Source organism: Dysidea avara, chromosome 2, assembly GCF_963678975.1.
Source record: "Dysidea avara chromosome 2, odDysAvar1.4, whole genome shotgun sequence".
NCBI classification, from domain to species: Eukaryota; Metazoa; Porifera; class Demospongiae; order Dictyoceratida; family Dysideidae; genus Dysidea; species Dysidea avara.
In genome coordinates this window covers 43,232,268-43,251,176 of record NC_089273.1, presented here as the reverse complement: position 1 = coordinate 43,251,176, position 18,909 = coordinate 43,232,268, and the positions used below count along the sequence as shown (strand labels likewise).

Below are 18,909 nucleotides of genomic sequence, written 5' to 3'. Positions count from 1 at the left end.
GGAAATGGAAACGTGACAAAATACTTATCATTCCTTAAAGAACTTTTGTGTAACTGACATATACATCATCTTCAATTAACTTACTCGTCACATAGCTGCGGAGAAAAATACAAAGAGCATAGCTTGCTACCTTTAAATTTGAACATGAACGACTCACCGTTGCTGATTGGGGAGCATCCAATTCAAACACTTTGCTCTTCTTCCACTCCTCTTGGACCTTCAATTCAATTTTTCTGATTGCTTCTAACTTTGAGAACTGCAAAGAAAGTTAAAATCTGTTGTAATCGCTTTTAGCTAGCTACTTAACGTATGCGTAGTATAGCTAGCTACCATGCATGTGCATACGTCTGAAACATGGATTCCGTCACAGTACAGCTAATTTTCTCATTAGCTAACACATGCGGCCTGTAAGTAACATAGCTATTCAAACGTTCGTAAGACCTAAAATGAGCACAAACATTCATTCAGTATCGCAAGTTATGTGAATTATGTAGCTATAGGACAGATCGGAAAAACTGACAATCAAAACATAGCTAATTATAATCTAACTACTTACCGAAGCAGACGTTGAAGCCATTCCTCTGAAGAAGCAATAACTGATTGAAATCGACCAAATAAAACCCAGGCTCATGTAAAGAAGCCTTGATTTAGATTAGCCGATAAGATGCCAGCCATTTATAGCCAGGATTATCACACGTACAGTAGCTACGGTGAACGTGTTTGAATGCACGAATGCATGTATCTAATAATTTACTTTGCTGCATGCAACCATTACCCAAAGTAGTTATGTAGCTTTTTACGTAATTTACTACGAATACTGAATATAAATACATTCAAACTCACTGCAGCAAACTGGTCCAAGGCCTGTGATAAAGACAATTGGATCTTAAACCGTTAGCTATAAAGCTACTGTAGAGCTACGTAGCTATTTTCCTAGCTACACGATCAGCGACAGTTATGTGAGATGCTCACTCGAGGCTCCTTACACGGGTTGACAAAAGCTGCTAAACTGGTACATTTTTCTACACAGACTATATATTATGTGTAAAGCGACTTGTGTAGAGCTGCCAAATAAGCTGGAGAGCTGCACAAAAATGCATACATGTAGCAACACGTTGAGTAGTATAGCTACAGTACAAGCAAGCTATCAGGGTATACAAAAAAAAGTAGTGCCACCGGCGTACGTTCTTAAATACAGGGTTTATCAACTAGAAAAATATCTTACTATTCCAGGTGTCTGCAGCATTTTCAGGCTCTGCTGCCCGTTTAACCAGGCATCAGCAACAGCCTCCTTTTACCAGTTACCTAAATGATGCAAGCACTCCGTGGAAGTCTGGAATCATGCCAGCTTATAGAATAATGGACAGTAAAGGAAAGATTCTTCCAGAGGCTAATGTTCCTGATGTAAGTATATAGTCGGAGTGCATGCTTACATACAATAAGTTAGGTAGCTACAAGCAGTATTTCAGAGCTAGTTATGCAATTAACCCAAGTATATTGTTACAAAATTTAGTATGTATATATACTTTACGGACAGCAGCTTACATTGTTAATGTTCTACAAAACTGAAAGTGCTGTTCCTCAAAGGAACTTCTACAATGCTGTAAAGCCTGCACATATAAGTGGTCAGCATAAAGTCCATAAGGTTCAAGAAGAATTTGAAAATCCAACCTAAAACTTCAGCAACATAAACCTTCAGCAACATAGCTAGCTGTGTGTGGTATTAAATAACTACATAGCTAACAACATTTACAGCATAATTCATATACAAATACTGCCTGTATTTATTGTCTATGTTTTGGTGTTGGAACTAATTTTCTTGGACAAAATCAGACCACAGAGCCCAATACCGAACTGCATTGGAGCCATTTATAGATTTGTGGTCCATTTTTTCTCATTATAAAGACTTTTTTAAATTAGTTGTTTCAATACTGACTAAAGATGCGGTTCGTATAGGTAGTATTGGAACCCTACTTTTGCTGTGATTGATAATATGAATTTTTAGAGAAGTGCATGGGTACATGGTGAAACACCGATATGTGTAGTCTATACTTATCAGCATGGTGAAGTATGCAACTAATACATCCTTTCTTTGTTAGATGCTATTAATGTTTACATGATTTAGCAATTCAACTAGCTATTATGAATGATTCTGTGCATCTTGGTAGTAGCTATATAATGTGACTGGACAACAATGTGGACACAAACTATACTCTCCATCAATATTAACTTGATTCTTTTTTCCCCTTTTCCTGTGTATAGCTAATTATCTTCAGTACAGAGGTTTTACACAGTAAGGATAATAATAACATGTATCTCATTAAAATAAAACGGATAATTATCTGGATTTTATAAAAACCCAATAAAAGTTTAATGTGGTACACAAGGCATGATTGTATGAGAAGTTATTAGTCACAAAAGCTTAAGCACTTATGCAAATTTGTGGGCCAATATGTCATGTTTTTGTAAGCCCAGTCACATACACATTAACAAAATGACATTGTGGGTTATTTAAGTGAGTTTTTTTGGTGTTCATGTATTTAGGTAGGAAACAATACACTTTTGAAGATATACAAGACTATGATCTATTTAAACACTATGGATAAAATTCTTTACGAAGGCCAGAGACAAGTATGTGAAATTAAAATAATGTTTTCATGACTCATTCATAACATAATATATATATATATATATATGTGTGTGTGTATTTATATTGCACTCACAGGGAAGAATTTCATTTTATTTAACACATTATGGTGAAGAGGCCACTGTAATTGCTAGTACTGCTGCTTTGGAGTTTGAAGATACCATATATGGACAGTATCGAGAAGCTGGGGCTCTTCTCTGGAGAGGGTTTACTGTTGAGCAGTGTGTTAATCAGTGCTATGGAAATGCTCTAGACAAGGGACGTGGCCGACAAATGCCAATACATTACGGAGATAAAGATTTGAATTTTCAGACCATTTGCTCACATGTATCCGTGCAAGTACCACAAGGTACAGTATATATGCACCACATCCAGAAATTGCACCCATAGATCAAAATGACATTCAATGCAACTGTACATTGTGTTGTAACCTGTATACAATGTGCATAAATCTGTGCTGCTTGCACAAATACAGTACATAGCTCATTACTCTAACACATTATGGTGATAAGAGAAAATCAAATTCATTTTCATCTTTAAAAATATACATAAGTGGAAGAGACCTTAAATGATAGTACAGTTTCTTTGAAATGTATAATATACTGTAACTTATATAAGAGTAATAATTGAAATTATAATTTAGCCCCAGGATATGCCTATGCACTGAAACTGCAAAAGAAGAAGAATTGTGTTATCTGCTATTTTGGTGATGGTGCTGCACAAATGGGAGACTTTCATGCCGCTTTAAACTTTGCAGCAACCAGGAAATGTCCAGTAATATTTGTATGGTAAGCATCAGTGCATAACAATCAGTTGCTAAATTTTGTATAACTTACATAGTCGCAACAATGGATATGCTATTAGTACGCCGCTAGTTGATCAGTATGCAGGAGATGGGATAGGTAATAAACTCTTTAATGCATTATTGTAGTATTCCATGTCATGATATCATGTATAATGAACTGCACATCCCACAGAAAATATCACAATTATGACCAGGTGTCTCATACTGACCATTCTTGCACTCATATAATTCACAGATTTAATTATTTCACATGTCATTCCTCAGTCACTCGTGGCCAAGGATATGGGGTAGAGAGTATCCGAGTGGATGGAAATGATGCATTGGCTGTATATGATGTAACAGATTATGCAAGGAAGGTGTGTATAGAGGAATCAAGACCAATACTGATAGAAGCAATGACGTATCGAGTAGGCCACCATACAACTAGTGATGACAGCACAAAATACCGCACAGAAGAGGAAGTTTTGTGGTGGAAGGAAAACAACTGCCCTATCACACGTCTTCAGGGATTACTGATTGACAAGAAAATATGGAGCTTAGAGGAAGAGCAACAGTTTTTAGAATCTGTAAGTAGCCAGTTAAATTGTATACATAAACTGCCTAATCTATCTACGTAAATATGCATTACTGAATCATATTATGGAGGGCCGGCACTATATTACTATTTACCATACATTATACAGGCTAAGGAAGAAATCAAGAAAGTGTTTGCAGAAGGTGAAAGTGTGTTGAAGCCAAATCCAAATTGGATATTTGAAGATGTTTACAGCTCCTTGCCTGCTAATCTGCAGAAGCAAAAGAAGCAGTTCTGGTCACACATAAGTAAATACCAAGATGAATATCCATTAAAAACCTATGAACACAACAAAGGTGATTTGCAGTAGCTTTAGTGGTGCATGAAATAGTTGCACATTCAAGCATTTAAACTTTTATGGCAAAGAGACTACTTTGTTGTGAATGTCTGTATAGAAAACTTTAATTTTTATAACACACGTTGCATGCATCACATAATAATTCCTTGTTAGTTTGTTTACAATGATACACAATTATGCACTTTTATATATATATAAGTAATTACTATTCCAGGTAAGCCAATGTCTAGCAAATTTGCGGTTTATTTCAATGATTGGACAATTTTCAGACATTCATTGGAACTACTCAGTCAATATAAAAGCTTTAATTACAGCATACCAACGATTATTTAATATAATAATAATATATATATAATATCTTTACAATTACTAAAATTAAGTATAGATTTTTGCAAAATAAATAATACGAAAATAGTAACAAAATTATTAACATGTTGTTGTATGTCACACAATAAATGCTTAATTGTTTTGCACAAATTATTTATTCTGCATCCTTAATTTTCATCATATCAAGTGGTAGTACATGTAATTTCAATTAAATAGTAATAAATATTAAAAAGGATGCATGTAATGATGTAGTAACAGTTGAACATACGTAATTTTTAAATTAATGAATCTAATATAAAGGATGTATAACACACTGTAAACACAATGTACAAGAATGTGTTGCTAATCTAAATTCACAAAAATATCTTTAATGCAATTAAAAGTAGAAAGTATTAACAAACAGTATAACTATCTACTTCAGGTCCAGAATTAGCAGTTCAGGGCTTTCCAGATATGATCGCCACAAGTTTGAAAAACGAGCTAGTAAAGCTCCGTCAATGACTCGATGATCAGCTGACCAACTAACATTCATAACATATCCTTTAACAATTTCTCCAGTCTCTGAATACTTCGGAACTGGCTGTAAAAAAAAGAAACAAAAGTATATGATTTTAGTAATTTGGTAAAAAAAACACCTAAAGCAATCTTCTGGGTGGTTCAGGTGGTGTGTGCCACTGGCATTAAAAGCATGGTGCACACTGTTGTGTATGTGTCTGAGTATGTTATGAAATATAAGGTCTTTATAGAGATGTCCAAGAAAGTTGAGTCTTAGCATGATTGTAACTATGAGATACATTGTACACAGTTATACATACCAAAATTCTTCCAAATCCACCAATGGCAACCTCTGGAGGTAGCAACAGAGGTTTTGTGTATGTTCCACCAATCTTATTAGATAAAAAGTAGTATACATTATTAAACTTCACATTTTATGCAATTAATGCTGTAATACAACAACCAAACAATTGACACCATTCCAAAAAGTACAACAACACTGTATAGCAGTCCATTACTTAATTATAATTATTGCAGGGAATGTACAATCAATATTAGGAGTGAAATAAAGTTTATGTCCACAGTTTAACTTATTACTGTTGAAACAGGTGTTAGGCAAGCAGTGCAAGCACATTGTTGATTCTCACTTAGATAGCTTATTACAATTTAAACAATTATATTGGAAATTATTATGTGGATTGGTTCTTACATTTCCGATGTTTGAAATAGTAAATGTCCCACCATTGGTATCATCAGGTCCCAGCTTTCCTTGGTGGGCTAAATCTGTTAATCGCTTAAGCTCTTTTGACACTTCCAGGATATTTTTAGCCTATAAACAAACAAAAAATGCAATCTCTGATAGAATAATGATGATGTTAATCAAAGAGTGGAAGAACAATAGCTGACATTTTGTGCCAAGATCAGCAATTTGTAGCATGTTTTTGTGCCAATGCAATGTAGGTATTGTTATACACAAATAATTCAGTTTTAATATTAAGGGTCACACAATATGTTGCACAACCAAACTTTTATATACGTAATGATAAACAGCATCACGTACTTGTACATGTTTGATGTTAGGCACAATTAAGCCACCTTGAGTGTCAACTGCAACACCGATGTTGTGAGATGCCTATACAGGGATAGATGATTAGTAAACATAAACAATACTTTCTTCACGATGATTAGTGTGTTTTTCAACAAGTTCAATGTTGTTTATGAACTTTTAAGCATACTTTTATCTTAAAGTTTAAAACTCATTAATGATGCATGTGTTAACAAGTTTAATTATGTATTGAAAATATGCAGTATACAAAACTTTTGCTTTTGTAAGCTTTCTTGTTCACAAATACACCTATAAAATACACTGCACTGCAAACTATAAACAGCATATCATGTACATACTGTATGCTCAACTACATACACAAAACAAAATAAATTTTTGCATACTTTGTAAGTGATGTAATCTGCAATGTCAGACACTATGGCATTCAATTCTGGATATGACATTAATGCATGTGATAAAGCCTAAGAGAGAAATCACGAAAGTAATGAACATGTGAACACATACTGAGAAAGATACTGTAACTACTATAATTCATAAAGGTTCAACTGCATTCTCAATTGAAATTGATAATCTTTTAACAAACAATGAACATAGGGAATCATCAGAGAATTACAAAATTAAATCAACAGTGGTGATATACAAAGTGATCAATAGATTTAGTTAAAAAACACTTCCATGAATGTTTTGGGTTACCAAAGATGTATTTGCGATAATGTAGATGTGTGTATACATTTCTTACTTGGTAAGTATGCTGTGCAACATGGTGTGGATGGTATAAGGAAGTGCAAATTAAGGAAAAGCTTTAAACTTTTGTCTTTATAGTTATAGTTAGCATGACTACATAAACATCACATGACAGTCATGGTGTAGGAGGGTAAACCAACAGGATGCACTGGGTTTTTCAGAGAATGTATACTTTAAAGTACCTGCATTCTTTTATTATTATTATTATCATTACTACTGTTATTATTACGCATGCATTTCAGTCATCTACTAGTTCAGAGTTCAGGAATCAAGCAGAAATAAAAAGTGGTCAATTTTGACCAATATTTATCCAAATACTTGTACAGTTACCCATGTGATTCAAGTAGGGAAGCCTAGGGATATAAAATTATTTATTTATGTAATCTAGTGAGCACTTTAGCACAAAATATTTGACCTAATCAGCAAAATAGACTCTAATTGCATGCACCTAAGAAACCATAATTTGCGAATAAAAAATATGTTCATGTTGTACATCTAACATACCACCATGATTGTTTGATGTAATTTCATGGAGATATTATCTTAAAATTTGGAAATGCTTTATAAGACCCCTTCTCACAGATCCAGTCACATAATACTCTCATGTAGCTACAACTCAAACAACAGTTATCAAAAACACCCGTCCAGTTATTTTTCAAAACGTGTTACTATAATGTTAAAGAGTAGCTAATATTCAGGAGATATTTAAATGCATAAAAATTAAAAATCGGAAGAGGGCAACAAATAGAACAACAGCTACACAGTACTGTGTGGTCAGTGATACATCATACCATTTCAGTCAGTGTTGCCTAACTAACTTTTATAATAATCTAACAAAATAAAATGAGCCAATGGTATGCTTCAGACTCAGTAATTGGCTGTAATAAGTATTGCAATTGTACAAAGGTCTCATATTGCGACAGGTGGCACAGAGACAGTGAAGGAACAGAAAGTTGAACTTGGTCAAAACTGACAAAAAGAAAATCCTGAGATCTACACACTATTAAACGACATGCTCAACTTAAAACAGATAATTACATTGAAAGGAATAAAATATAAATGACTAGACTGTAGGACCTAACCTCAGCAATCCTAACCCCTTTCCTCAATGAGTTCTACACAGTACTACAGTATAGCATGAGGTAGCTAATGTATATAGTGGTATTTATATTTCAGCACACGTCAGGCAGCCTGTATTATTATTGATTTTAAGCACATTAAACAAGAACACAATACTGTATTCCTCACAGTGCATATCTACTACACAGCATTTAGAGAATTCCACCTTGTGTGTAACAGTTATAAAATATCTGACTTAATGCACTTGCATGCACAGCAGTGGACATAAAGTAATAGTAAATTGAAGCTATATATACTCACCATACCTTTATCATGAAGGGCATGAATGTCATTTTACTGTATTGTGGCATTTCTTTAATTTTTTCACGTAACCTGGCACAAATAGCAATGATTATGAGTTCTAAGGTTTTTGTAGCACTTGCCTCATCACTGCATCCATTCTAACTTCATCACAGTAGCCAAATTGTGGTACACTGCCTGATTTTGTCATTGTTTTCACCATGGCACGCCTATATCCAGTAACCTGCACTATTTCATCATTTGCTTCAGCTTGACTCGTTTCATCTTCAATGGATCTGTCACCTGAACAAAATAGCAAATCCATTGTATGTATTGTAACCTTACTATAATAATTTTTATAATCAAAATCATCTTTAGTACAGTATTGCAATGTACACTGACTGTACTGTAAGTACTGAAGAACTCCACATTTTCTTTTTGTGTTTGTGAATATTGTATTAATTGAGTCAGAACAGCATGAATTGAACTTGCCATAATAGAGAATCACAGGCAGGCAGTGATAGAATGCAGCATAATAATGATCCTGAAGCAACTATTTAAATGTCCCAGTTTCGTGAATAGCAATGAATACACATTACATAGCCAGCATTTGGGTGCAAGCTGCATTCCATGATACAACAGATTACATCTCAGTGATGGAGCAGAATAAATATTTGCAATCAGTAAAATTGTATTATATTGCAAAGGCAATTAAAGCTTTATGAGTGATTCAGGAAATGGCATGATGGCACACAAAGTTTTGAGTAATGAAAGGTTGAAAAAAAGTAGGAGCGTATATACAAACGCTACAGTCATGGTGGAAAAAATAATACTAAAAATGAAACTACTAATGTAATGATTAACCTTTCATATGCCATAATACATCTTCTTTCAAAACTCTTCCATCCTTGCCTGAGCCTTTGATACTGGTTATGTCTATCTAAAATTTAAAATGATTACAATAAACAATTTCAGCACTGTACGCACATTGTTGTCTGAAGCTATTTTCCGTACAGCTGGTGTTACTAAAGGCTTTGCAGTTGCTGTTTTCTTTTTTTCGGTTGTCTTAACTTTGCTTTCTTCCACCTTGGTTTGTTGTTTTACAGTGTCTAATAAAATAAAACAGGCTCTACCCTTAAATTATATAATACAGATATATGCTGGTACCTTTCTCTTCAGCATTTTCATCAAATATATCTACTAGTGGACTTCCGACTTTCACAAAATCATCAACCTCATTATATATTTTATGAATAATTCCATCATAGCGACTTGTGATAACCACCGTTGCCTAAACATGTAGATGCATTATACCAGGAGCGCATTGAATCCTATGGACAAGGAAGCATGTAACTTCATAAAGAGCGAAATTCAAACATGGCTGCCATGTAATGGTTCCATGCTTAAATGGTTTTCTTCATTTCTCACTACTAGGAGGCAGCGAGTTGTCATAAACGGATGTGCTTCTGATCGGTCTCCAGTCTCATCTGGGGTCCCTCAAGGCTCCATCCTGGGACCATTACTTTTTATTTTGTATATTAATGATTTACCATCTGCTGTTAGCTCCATAATGAAAATATTTGCTGATGATGTAGCTATGAATTGCTCAGTTGATTCTCCATCTGACCGTATTGCCTTTCAACATGACCTAGATCTGATAACTGATTGGTGTTCTAAATGGCAGATGCGATTGAATCCTTCCAAGTGTGAACTTCTGTGTATTTCAAACAAACATACACCTACAAAGCCGCTCTATTATATCAATAACCATCTTCTCCATTGGGCCAGGTCTGTTAAGTACTTGGGGGTTATTGTAGACACCAAACTTTCATGGAATAGCAATGTTTCACATGTTTCTAAGAAAGCTACTAGAGTATTAAATCTCCTACGCCATCATATGTTCACCTGTAAAGCTTCTTCAAAACAAAAGGCCTTTAGTCACTTGTGATTCCTATTCTGGATTATGCAAGTACTGTGTGGAATCCACACACTCATAAAACTCCATTGCCCTTGAACGAGTACAAAACCGTGGTTCTCGCTGGATTTGTGGCAGCAGATTTTGTCCTAGGACCTATAAATGGTCTAAATCATCTGAGGAATGCTGTACAGAGCTATCATGGCCATCTCTTTCCACCCGACGTAAATATCTGTCATTGACAATTATCTATGATATTCTTCACCATCATATATCTCTAAAGTTTAGCAATTACTTCACTTTTTCTTCTGCTACCTCTACCAGATCACACTCATTGTCTATTCGATGCAAACAGTCCTCCATAAACTCTTACCGTTACTCCTTTTTTGTGAACAGTGTTTTTTGGTGGAACTCCATCCCATTTGACATTCTGTCAACTACACGCCGCACTACTTTTAGGCGAATGTTATACAATTTTCTTTTTGTTTCTGATTAAGTCATATATGTTTTTAATATAAGCTTTTATTTCAATGTACTGTAATTGTCTTTGTAATGTATCCTTAGTTGTTTGGTTTTGTATTGTATTGTTTTTGTAGGTGGTACTCATATAGGCATATTTGCCTTTTGTACTCACCTTACCTTTTGGTTAAAAATAAAATAAATATGTACTATAATAAGTAACTTTTACAATTTCCTAATTAGGATAATTTTTCGGAGGCGCATGCTCGAGTACGTCACGTTTCCGCTGCAACCAAGCGAAGCTATGGAACGAAGTCCAATGGCACGACGGAGAAATAGTAGCACAGGCTTAGTTGGACAGTCTTTCTACAGCCACTAGTCATGTGAAATCACGCGAAATTACTCCACTTGACTATTCCAAGTTCTACATTCGACTCGACGATCTTCCTATCGAAGCAGCTTTACATAAGACGATAGAGTAGCAGCCCATTCAGTGTATCCCTGTTCCGCGTAAGAATGATGTAACCAATTATATACATAGTAATACTGGACGCCATGTTTGAATTTTTCCCGTAGTATTGGTAGTGTACGGAGTTACACGCTCCCTTGTCCATAGGATTCGATGCGCTCTTGATTATACAAATGAACATAATTTATATAAATAATTTTATAGTCATTAGGCTACTTGAGAAACGTGACATCATACTGTATGGTGCAGCTTGAAATACTTTACATTTGCCATAAGTAATAATTGGTATTATTATTATTATTATTATTATTACCATGAATGTAATAAAATGATATTATTAGTATTATTTTACAACAAAGACAAAACATAGCAATAAGAAATAAATTACAAAACCCAATTATTATTATTATTATTATTATTACTAAGATTGCGTCGCATACAACCAAATAGCTATAATTATGACAATAAACTCATTTTATGCTAAGCCATTACACACAGGCAGTTCAGATCAATGCACCAAGCTGGTATATGTTTGTATCAACAAAATTAGCTACATACACTAATGTGGCAACCTACCAATATTGGACATGTACAAACAGTGACACCATAGCCAGCATTATCTAGTGGAAATGATACACATACACGAGCAAGGGATTTAACTGGTACCTGACAATCACAACACTGTAACTTCGAATTAAAATTTGACATACGCAAAACTAGCAAGTGTGCCAGTGACGTTAGTTGTATTGCCTACTTGTAATTTTAATAGTTACATTGCTTACATTGTAGGTGAGAGATGTCTCTGAAGATGATCAATCAAGAAGTGTAAGGCTATTTATGATATGGTAGTGAAGGCCGGCACAATCAGATTATGATTCCAAATCAAGCCAATATAACACTATGGTACATTAATACAGATTCTATTGACACCGATAGCCAAGACTGGTACATCAGTGCTGTGGCAATGTGGGCAAAGTGATATGTACACACTATTGCATACACATTCACAACATACAGGAGATGTTTAGTTATTTGGATAGACAACACAGCTGGTTTCAGTGCCCAAGAAAAAAGACAGAATTGCAATAGATTATCCTAGCTAGTAGTGCTAGTGTTAAGGCATTATCAGCAAGGCTGAAGGTGGAAAATGCTAGCATGCTAGGTGAAGGATGAAGCATTAATACAGAACAAACAAATTATGCAAATAAACAAACACTGAAACGATATTTTAACATGATAGCATACCTTTAATCTTTTTGTTTACATGGAGTGCATCCACTGATAGCTGCAGGCCGGCATGGCGACTTGAGATTAATGTGCCAGCTGGCAACACTTTCAAAACAAATGATCAATGTTTTTGTTTGTCTAACTTGCCACCCGGTCAATTAACTGCTTTGTAGTGGGTGTCACGTGCTACCTGTTTTGATCGGCATAAAATAGAATCTTTGTCCCATTTCTATCGCCTCCATGAAGCACCCATCCATTATGCAATTGTCTCTTCATTCAACATGGATTCTATTCCCGGTGAGTGCAAAGCCTTAGGCCTTGTAGTTTTCTCAAACAGTATACTTTTATTTATTCATTTATATTTAACCACATTTCTTGTTATTCTTAGTACTTGGTTATATAATTACATTATTAATAGCACAAAATTATTGATGGTTAAAAATTTGTATCTTATGTAATATGCAGCAATACATACTGATCATTATGCACTAGCGTATATGTACAGTGAATATGAATATACCTTGTCGCTCTGAGCCTCGCATATGTCATCAAATTGTTTAACAACATCTCCCTCCTTGACATACCTAGGTACAAAGGGAAGCATTACATGCATGGCAAATACATTGTGTTACTGACTTTTGAAGTGATACCTTGCAAGCATTAAAAGCATTCCTATCACGTAATATTATGACCCCAATTTTTCATACTACTTGTAGGCACAGGTGTAACCATAAACTACACTATCCTATTTTAAAAAAAATATCCTGCCATTTGGTGGACTGTATGATCTCTTCTCTAAAGCACTGTAAATGCTCCTATTATGAGTCATAAGGGGTATTATGAGTCACAATATTCATTACTTTGTAAGTTCATCATTTTATATCCAATTATCATGGTAAATGTTGTGGAAATATTTACAGGCACTCTAATGATGTTCAAAAAACCATAGTTGACTTGGTTTTTGCACTTTATATGGGTACATGTAGCAAATCTGGGACAGTATTTCTGCTTAAAGAACTATGTTATCTCTAAATTAGATTTATGGTTAGCTTATGATTACTGTCCACATTGATCTGAATTCTGAAGTAGTATCATCCATTTCTTCCTAAATCTGCAGGATTTAACCCACTAAACATATTTTAAGCTATTCAACCCTTAATACCATACCTGTTTCACTGCCCGTACAAAAGTCTCAATAGTAGCAGTGAAATTTATCCCGTATTTCACTGACAGCAGTGAAAAAGTTGTAATTGCAATTTCATTGGCTAGAATTTATGTTAACAATGTAGCGCCAATTAGTGTCGACGCGTGTTTAGTACATAGTGACAAATTGCGTACATAGCAAAGCTAATGCGTATATGCAGCGAGTATGGTATTAACTGGGAATAGCATGGGTAGCAGTGAAATTTGGGATAAATACCACTCTTGTTGTATTGGAAATGGTAAATTTCCAATACAACACTCGTGATATTTATCCCAAATTTCACTGCTACCCATGCTATTACTAGTACTAATACCCGATGACCCAAAATACCAGAGCCTTTATACCCAAGCTGTACTTACTAAAAACAACACTATCACCACGTACCAGGGAAGAAAGCTGTAATACCTAGAAGTTACAAGGAAATGGATATTGCTTCAATCTGAAATGTTTTGCAGGAGCAATAAAGCTTTTAATTTTGTAGAGCTACAGAAAGACAGGTACAAAGAGATATATCACTGATAATAATCAGACACAAAATGTCACAGATCATTCATTACCAATATAATTTTTTATTAAAGAATCAATATAATTTTTTATTAAAGAATTGTGTTAAAAGCCAGCATAGTGAAATAGGTGAAATAATCCTTCCGTAATTACACAGAGCTTTATAGTGTATAATATTATAAGGAATTAATAATATTTGTATGAGGGAAAGTGTCTAAGGGCCAGTATGGCCTGTACAAAAGCACTGCTACAAGTTCACTATTGATCATATGTACATTGATTCTGCTGATGACAGAGAACTGTTGATAGATGATGATTGGCATTGCCACACCATTAAGGAGAAGCCTTTCTTCTAAGAGAAGCCTAAAGTTTTACCTGCAGCAGTGTTATTGCTGAATGTGCTCTGGTTAGGCACTCTCTCCCATACAAATGTTATAAACTCTTGATACCACTCAAGCTGTACATTATTTTGCACTGTTAAATGAACACTTTAAAGATCATTGATAATAGTAATGCAAGTAATATCAACAGCTCTTTAAAATTTGAAGGATCTTACTAAGTTTAATTATTTGCAATGCAGTGGTAGCCTTAATTGAAAGGCAAGCATATGCTAACAACTGGAGATTTATTTGCAGAACATGATTGTGAAGTTACATAAACTTGGGTACAAAGCACCAGCCTGTTATGCATTTTATTTCACTATTATGTTATGCTGCAGTGCTCAAAATCTTAATCACAATCATATGCTCACTATCAATGCATTCATTTGCAATACTAAAATTTCTCATGACAACTCTTGAGAGTAACAATGACAGATTTTCCCACAGAATTATGCATTTTCCAGTTCTACATTATCAGGATCACCTCTGAACAATTTTATTTTAGTGCAAATTTGATGATTCGGCTGAGCTGAAAGTTTCTTGAGGACCTTAAAATCATGTGTTGTCAGGAATCCATCCAGGGCAATTATCCTTCTTTTATGGGCTTGATCTTACATGTTACCAACTTCTGTTAATTTACATAATTATGAATGCAGTGCTTGAAGTGTCTTATGTGATTCTCCACGTCCCACCACTGCCCATGTTTTGAATGACTGCCTAGTGGCTTTGTCATAGAATAGATACACATACCAGCATAATTAAATTTGGATGTTGCAGTGTTTTGCAGTGTTTGGCATTTTGATAATCTACCAATAATATTTTTGCTGACCTTCCAAACCTACAAGCCAGTGAGTCACCTCCAGCCACAATTCTACAGGGGCGGATCCAGGACCTGGCAAGGGGAGGGGCACAAACGGGCAAGTCACTTGTAGGTAATCACGTTTATAGGCCAGATCATCTTGTTAATTGTTGCATTTTTGGAGCAGCAAATAATACACCTCTTAGTAGTATCTCACTGTTGATTTTTTACCATTTTGGCCTTTGCAGAAGGCTGTGAAGTCTTTCTTAAACAACAGCAACACGATAATTATTTTTAGAGGCGCTTAGTACGCACAAAGGTGCTGGGTGACGCATTTCATAGTTAGTTTGACTTTGGTTCACTTTAGTAGCAGGAGAATTCGTAATAAATGCTAGTAAAATGTGTTTATTTCGTGAGTTTAATAAGCTGATCTTGCCTGGCATAAAGTTTAGTGTTTTAATCAGAAATATGGCTCCTCCACAAGGTGAGTGGGGGGGGCATTTGCCCCAAATGCCCCATCCTGGATCCGCCATTGTTCTACCAGCTGTGATGGTGACTCCTTATCATCCAGATCTTGTTACCGTAAGTTCTCTAAAAATTCGGCCCCTCTATTTATTCGGCACCCGTATTCTAACAGTGAAATTATTTCATCTAATGAAAAATTCGGCACGTTTGCTATTTTTGCGATGGATGCTGATAGTGACAAGAACGTCAGAGTTGTCTAGTCTTAATATCGACGATACAAATTATACTGTGACGAGTGGTCGATCAACTAAAATTAGTGGTGATTACTATCTAATTATAGGCCGAAATTCGGCGAGACGAAAATTATTGATCAAAAATATGCCGAAATTTTAGAGGACTTACGGTATTCATAATACTGCCAATAATTCAATCACCTAACTTGAATTCACCTGACCATTGGATTCAAAACAACATTTTTAGTCAGCCAGGTCATACATGTAAATAGAACAAGGTAGAGTATCGACAACCATTAGCAGAATTGGATTGCTTGAATATATGTAACTTTTACAAAACTCTCAAAGTTAGCGTTTTGGGCTACTATCACCATTTCTGTATCAAGAACTTGTGGAATCTGGTATATTTTAGACACCAGCACTATATGAAAATGTTTGGATAACACTTCATTATGGTTTCTCAAAGAATATCTATAGCTCAGAATTGCTGCGAGTGATTCCCCACCACTGACTGACTTTCTTTGTAGTTTAATGTACATGCATGCACACTTTTTTTCTACTTTCTTCAACACTTTATACAGGGATTAATTCACTAATCCTGTTTGGTTATCACATGTGACCGAGGATTCATTTATGTAGCTTTTATGTGTCTAATTATTCAATAATGATGGTTTATCTCTCTGCTCAAATTTTGTTATAGCCATCAACTATTCTATAAATTAATGCAGATTAATTGACAATCCATGACAGTTTCACAAACAAAACAACCTATCCCACCTATTATGGTATTCAGTGCACCTATTTTGCTTAACTCTGTGTCAGCATAGTAGGTTGGTATCTAATGGGTACTCTTTTTTACCACAAGTGTGGCACATTTTCTTTTCATTTGCAGAAAGTGCATATTGACAGATATGTAAAAATGCTATAATCATCTATCTTACCATTCTTTTATTTGTACTTCAGCAAGTCCTTCTCCAATGTCAGACAAAAGAAATGGAATCACCTTTCCTTTTAATGCTAATATGAATGAAGTAAAGATATCAGTTTTAGTAACAGCCATATTTGCCACCAGTTAATACATGCAGGTATACATTATGCTTCAGCAGTATTTTGCTTAAGATATCTAGATTTATTATACAGTCTGCTAGTAGATAACTTTAGTGCATCCCTTTATGATAATTATAATTGTTATTCATTTTTGGAATAAAGTTAATGAACTTGAATATCCAAATATTGAAAAAATAAAGCAATTAACATTATTTTTAATTAGTTATATTGCAATACATTAACTGCTTCCTGGAATATACCTTTCATGCCAGAAAATTATAATTGAATGTCATCACCTTAATGAAAAAGACTGGACTTTTAATACCAAGCTGTGACCTCTATATAGCTTCATAGTTCTGCATTTGCATATGTGACTATATGTGTGAAAAATAAATAATTTACACAGAGCGGATGTTACAATATAATAATCTATATCTAAAATTAGAATATTTGCTTGAAGTTTAAGTCAGAAGTGAGCTTGTAGTGAAAATTCAAATTGCTATGTCTAATCAGTACAACATTCTACACAAAATTGTTTCATTTTTAAAAAAAAGAAAATATTGGTTGATAAAACACATGGCTATGTAGAAATTCAGAAGCATTAAATTCACATTGATAGTACACCATTGTGGTGATTTAATATGATGTACACACACAACTGTATTTCATGTAGGCTTACCAATTGATGATGTGTGGATGCATGATGCTTTGTGTTGATTTGCAGTAAACATTAGAGCACTGAAAGGTGCCTTTGTCTTTGTGCAAGCAGCTGTCAGTAGCTACATATACAATTGTGATAAGTGAAAATTAATAAAGCATCAATGCAGTGTGAACATGGCTTTGCATTGCAGTAAGTCATAATTATGCATATTATGTAGCTATAATGGCTAGTTTTCTATGCTTAACTAATCCACATTTATTCTTTGCAAATTTGTGTATATGCTTCACTCTCTCTCTCTCTCTCTGACACACACACACACACACACACGCACACACACACACACACACACACGCACACACACACACACTCACACACACACACACACACGCACACACACACACACACACACACACATACACACACACACACACACACACACACACACACACACACACACACACACAACACTAGCTATAATCCTAGCAGTAAATAGACCTTCAGTCACACTTTTATAACCCAATTAATTTTATATTTTGGCTTCCCAGCAGCTATACACTAAGGATAAAATTAGCTCTAGCTGATTTTGGAGCTATAGCTATAGTAACGAAATATTTGCTGCAAATTGAATATTTCACCTGCATGGGCAATATCGCCATACGTAGCTACGCATTATAAGGAGCAGGCGTGGCGGCGCTTCCAAAGTCGACTCCCAAATATAAACAAACTTCAGTAGCTAACTAAAGCAAAACATATCACAAAACATATCTGTATTTTTTCAAACTCCTTCCATAGTAATTCCAGAAACACCTCTGTTTAGCTAACGGGATGTAGCTATCTAGCTAACTATATCTTTGGTGAGCGGATACAGTAGCTAGCTATATAGATGACTGCCATCTAGTTATATACGTACATTTCATCTTGCGTAGCTGATCGCCACCATTTAGCTTACACGATCATTGGCATCACAGAACAGCTATAACATGCTAGTAGCCATCGATGTGTGTCTAGCTATAGTATAGCTATACTATATACATCTACATTATAGAAAACCTTTTCTGGAAGAAAACATCTGCTTCTTTTAGGTGAAATGGCATTTATCCCGCAGTACTGCAAGATTCGGATGGGTGCTCTTAAACGCAGCATAGCTAGCTTCGCGGTATTGTTCTCTTCGCTATAATACTTTAACAGATTACGGAATTTACAATTCCGCATGCTTCGTATGCCTTATAAT

General features: G+C 35.0%; 2 protein-coding genes and 1 long non-coding RNA gene across 3 annotated transcripts; 1 reads left to right on the top strand and 2 right to left on the bottom strand.

Annotated features, from left to right (window-relative positions):
* Positions 1 to 83: 83 nt before the first annotated feature.
* Positions 84 to 715, bottom strand: LOC136247412 (uncharacterized). The gene is made up of 3 exons (XR_010697505.1): positions 557 to 715; positions 158 to 256; positions 84 to 95 (listed from the first exon to the last, which is right to left on the bottom strand). It is a non-coding gene; the product is annotated as an uncharacterized lncRNA (long non-coding RNA).
* A 125-nt stretch (positions 716 to 840) lies between these two features.
* Positions 841 to 4,540, top strand: LOC136247411 (2-oxoisovalerate dehydrogenase subunit alpha, mitochondrial-like). Its single transcript, XM_066039088.1, has 8 exons — positions 841 to 1,012; positions 1,234 to 1,404; positions 2,545 to 2,631; positions 2,726 to 2,996; positions 3,291 to 3,435; positions 3,488 to 3,549; positions 3,717 to 4,018; positions 4,136 to 4,540. The coding sequence occupies exons 1-8, from the start codon at positions 965 to 967 to the stop codon at positions 4,334 to 4,336; spliced, it is 1,287 nt and encodes a 428-aa protein (XP_065895160.1). The 5' UTR covers positions 841 to 964; the 3' UTR covers positions 4,337 to 4,540.
* A 481-nt stretch (positions 4,541 to 5,021) lies between these two features.
* On the bottom strand, positions 5,022 to 18,890 carry LOC136248122 (lipoamide acyltransferase component of branched-chain alpha-keto acid dehydrogenase complex, mitochondrial-like). The gene is made up of 14 exons (XM_066039935.1): positions 18,729 to 18,890; positions 17,697 to 17,796; positions 16,912 to 16,987; positions 12,906 to 12,969; positions 9,483 to 9,606; positions 9,303 to 9,424; positions 9,180 to 9,255; positions 8,459 to 8,618; positions 8,342 to 8,408; positions 6,596 to 6,673; positions 6,207 to 6,278; positions 5,856 to 5,975; positions 5,467 to 5,538; positions 5,022 to 5,231 (listed from the first exon to the last, which is right to left on the bottom strand). The coding sequence occupies exons 1-14, from the start codon at positions 18,888 to 18,890 to the stop codon at positions 5,064 to 5,066; spliced, it is 1,461 nt and encodes a 486-aa protein (XP_065896007.1). The 3' UTR covers positions 5,022 to 5,063.
* Between the last annotated feature and the right edge of the window lie 19 nt (positions 18,891 to 18,909).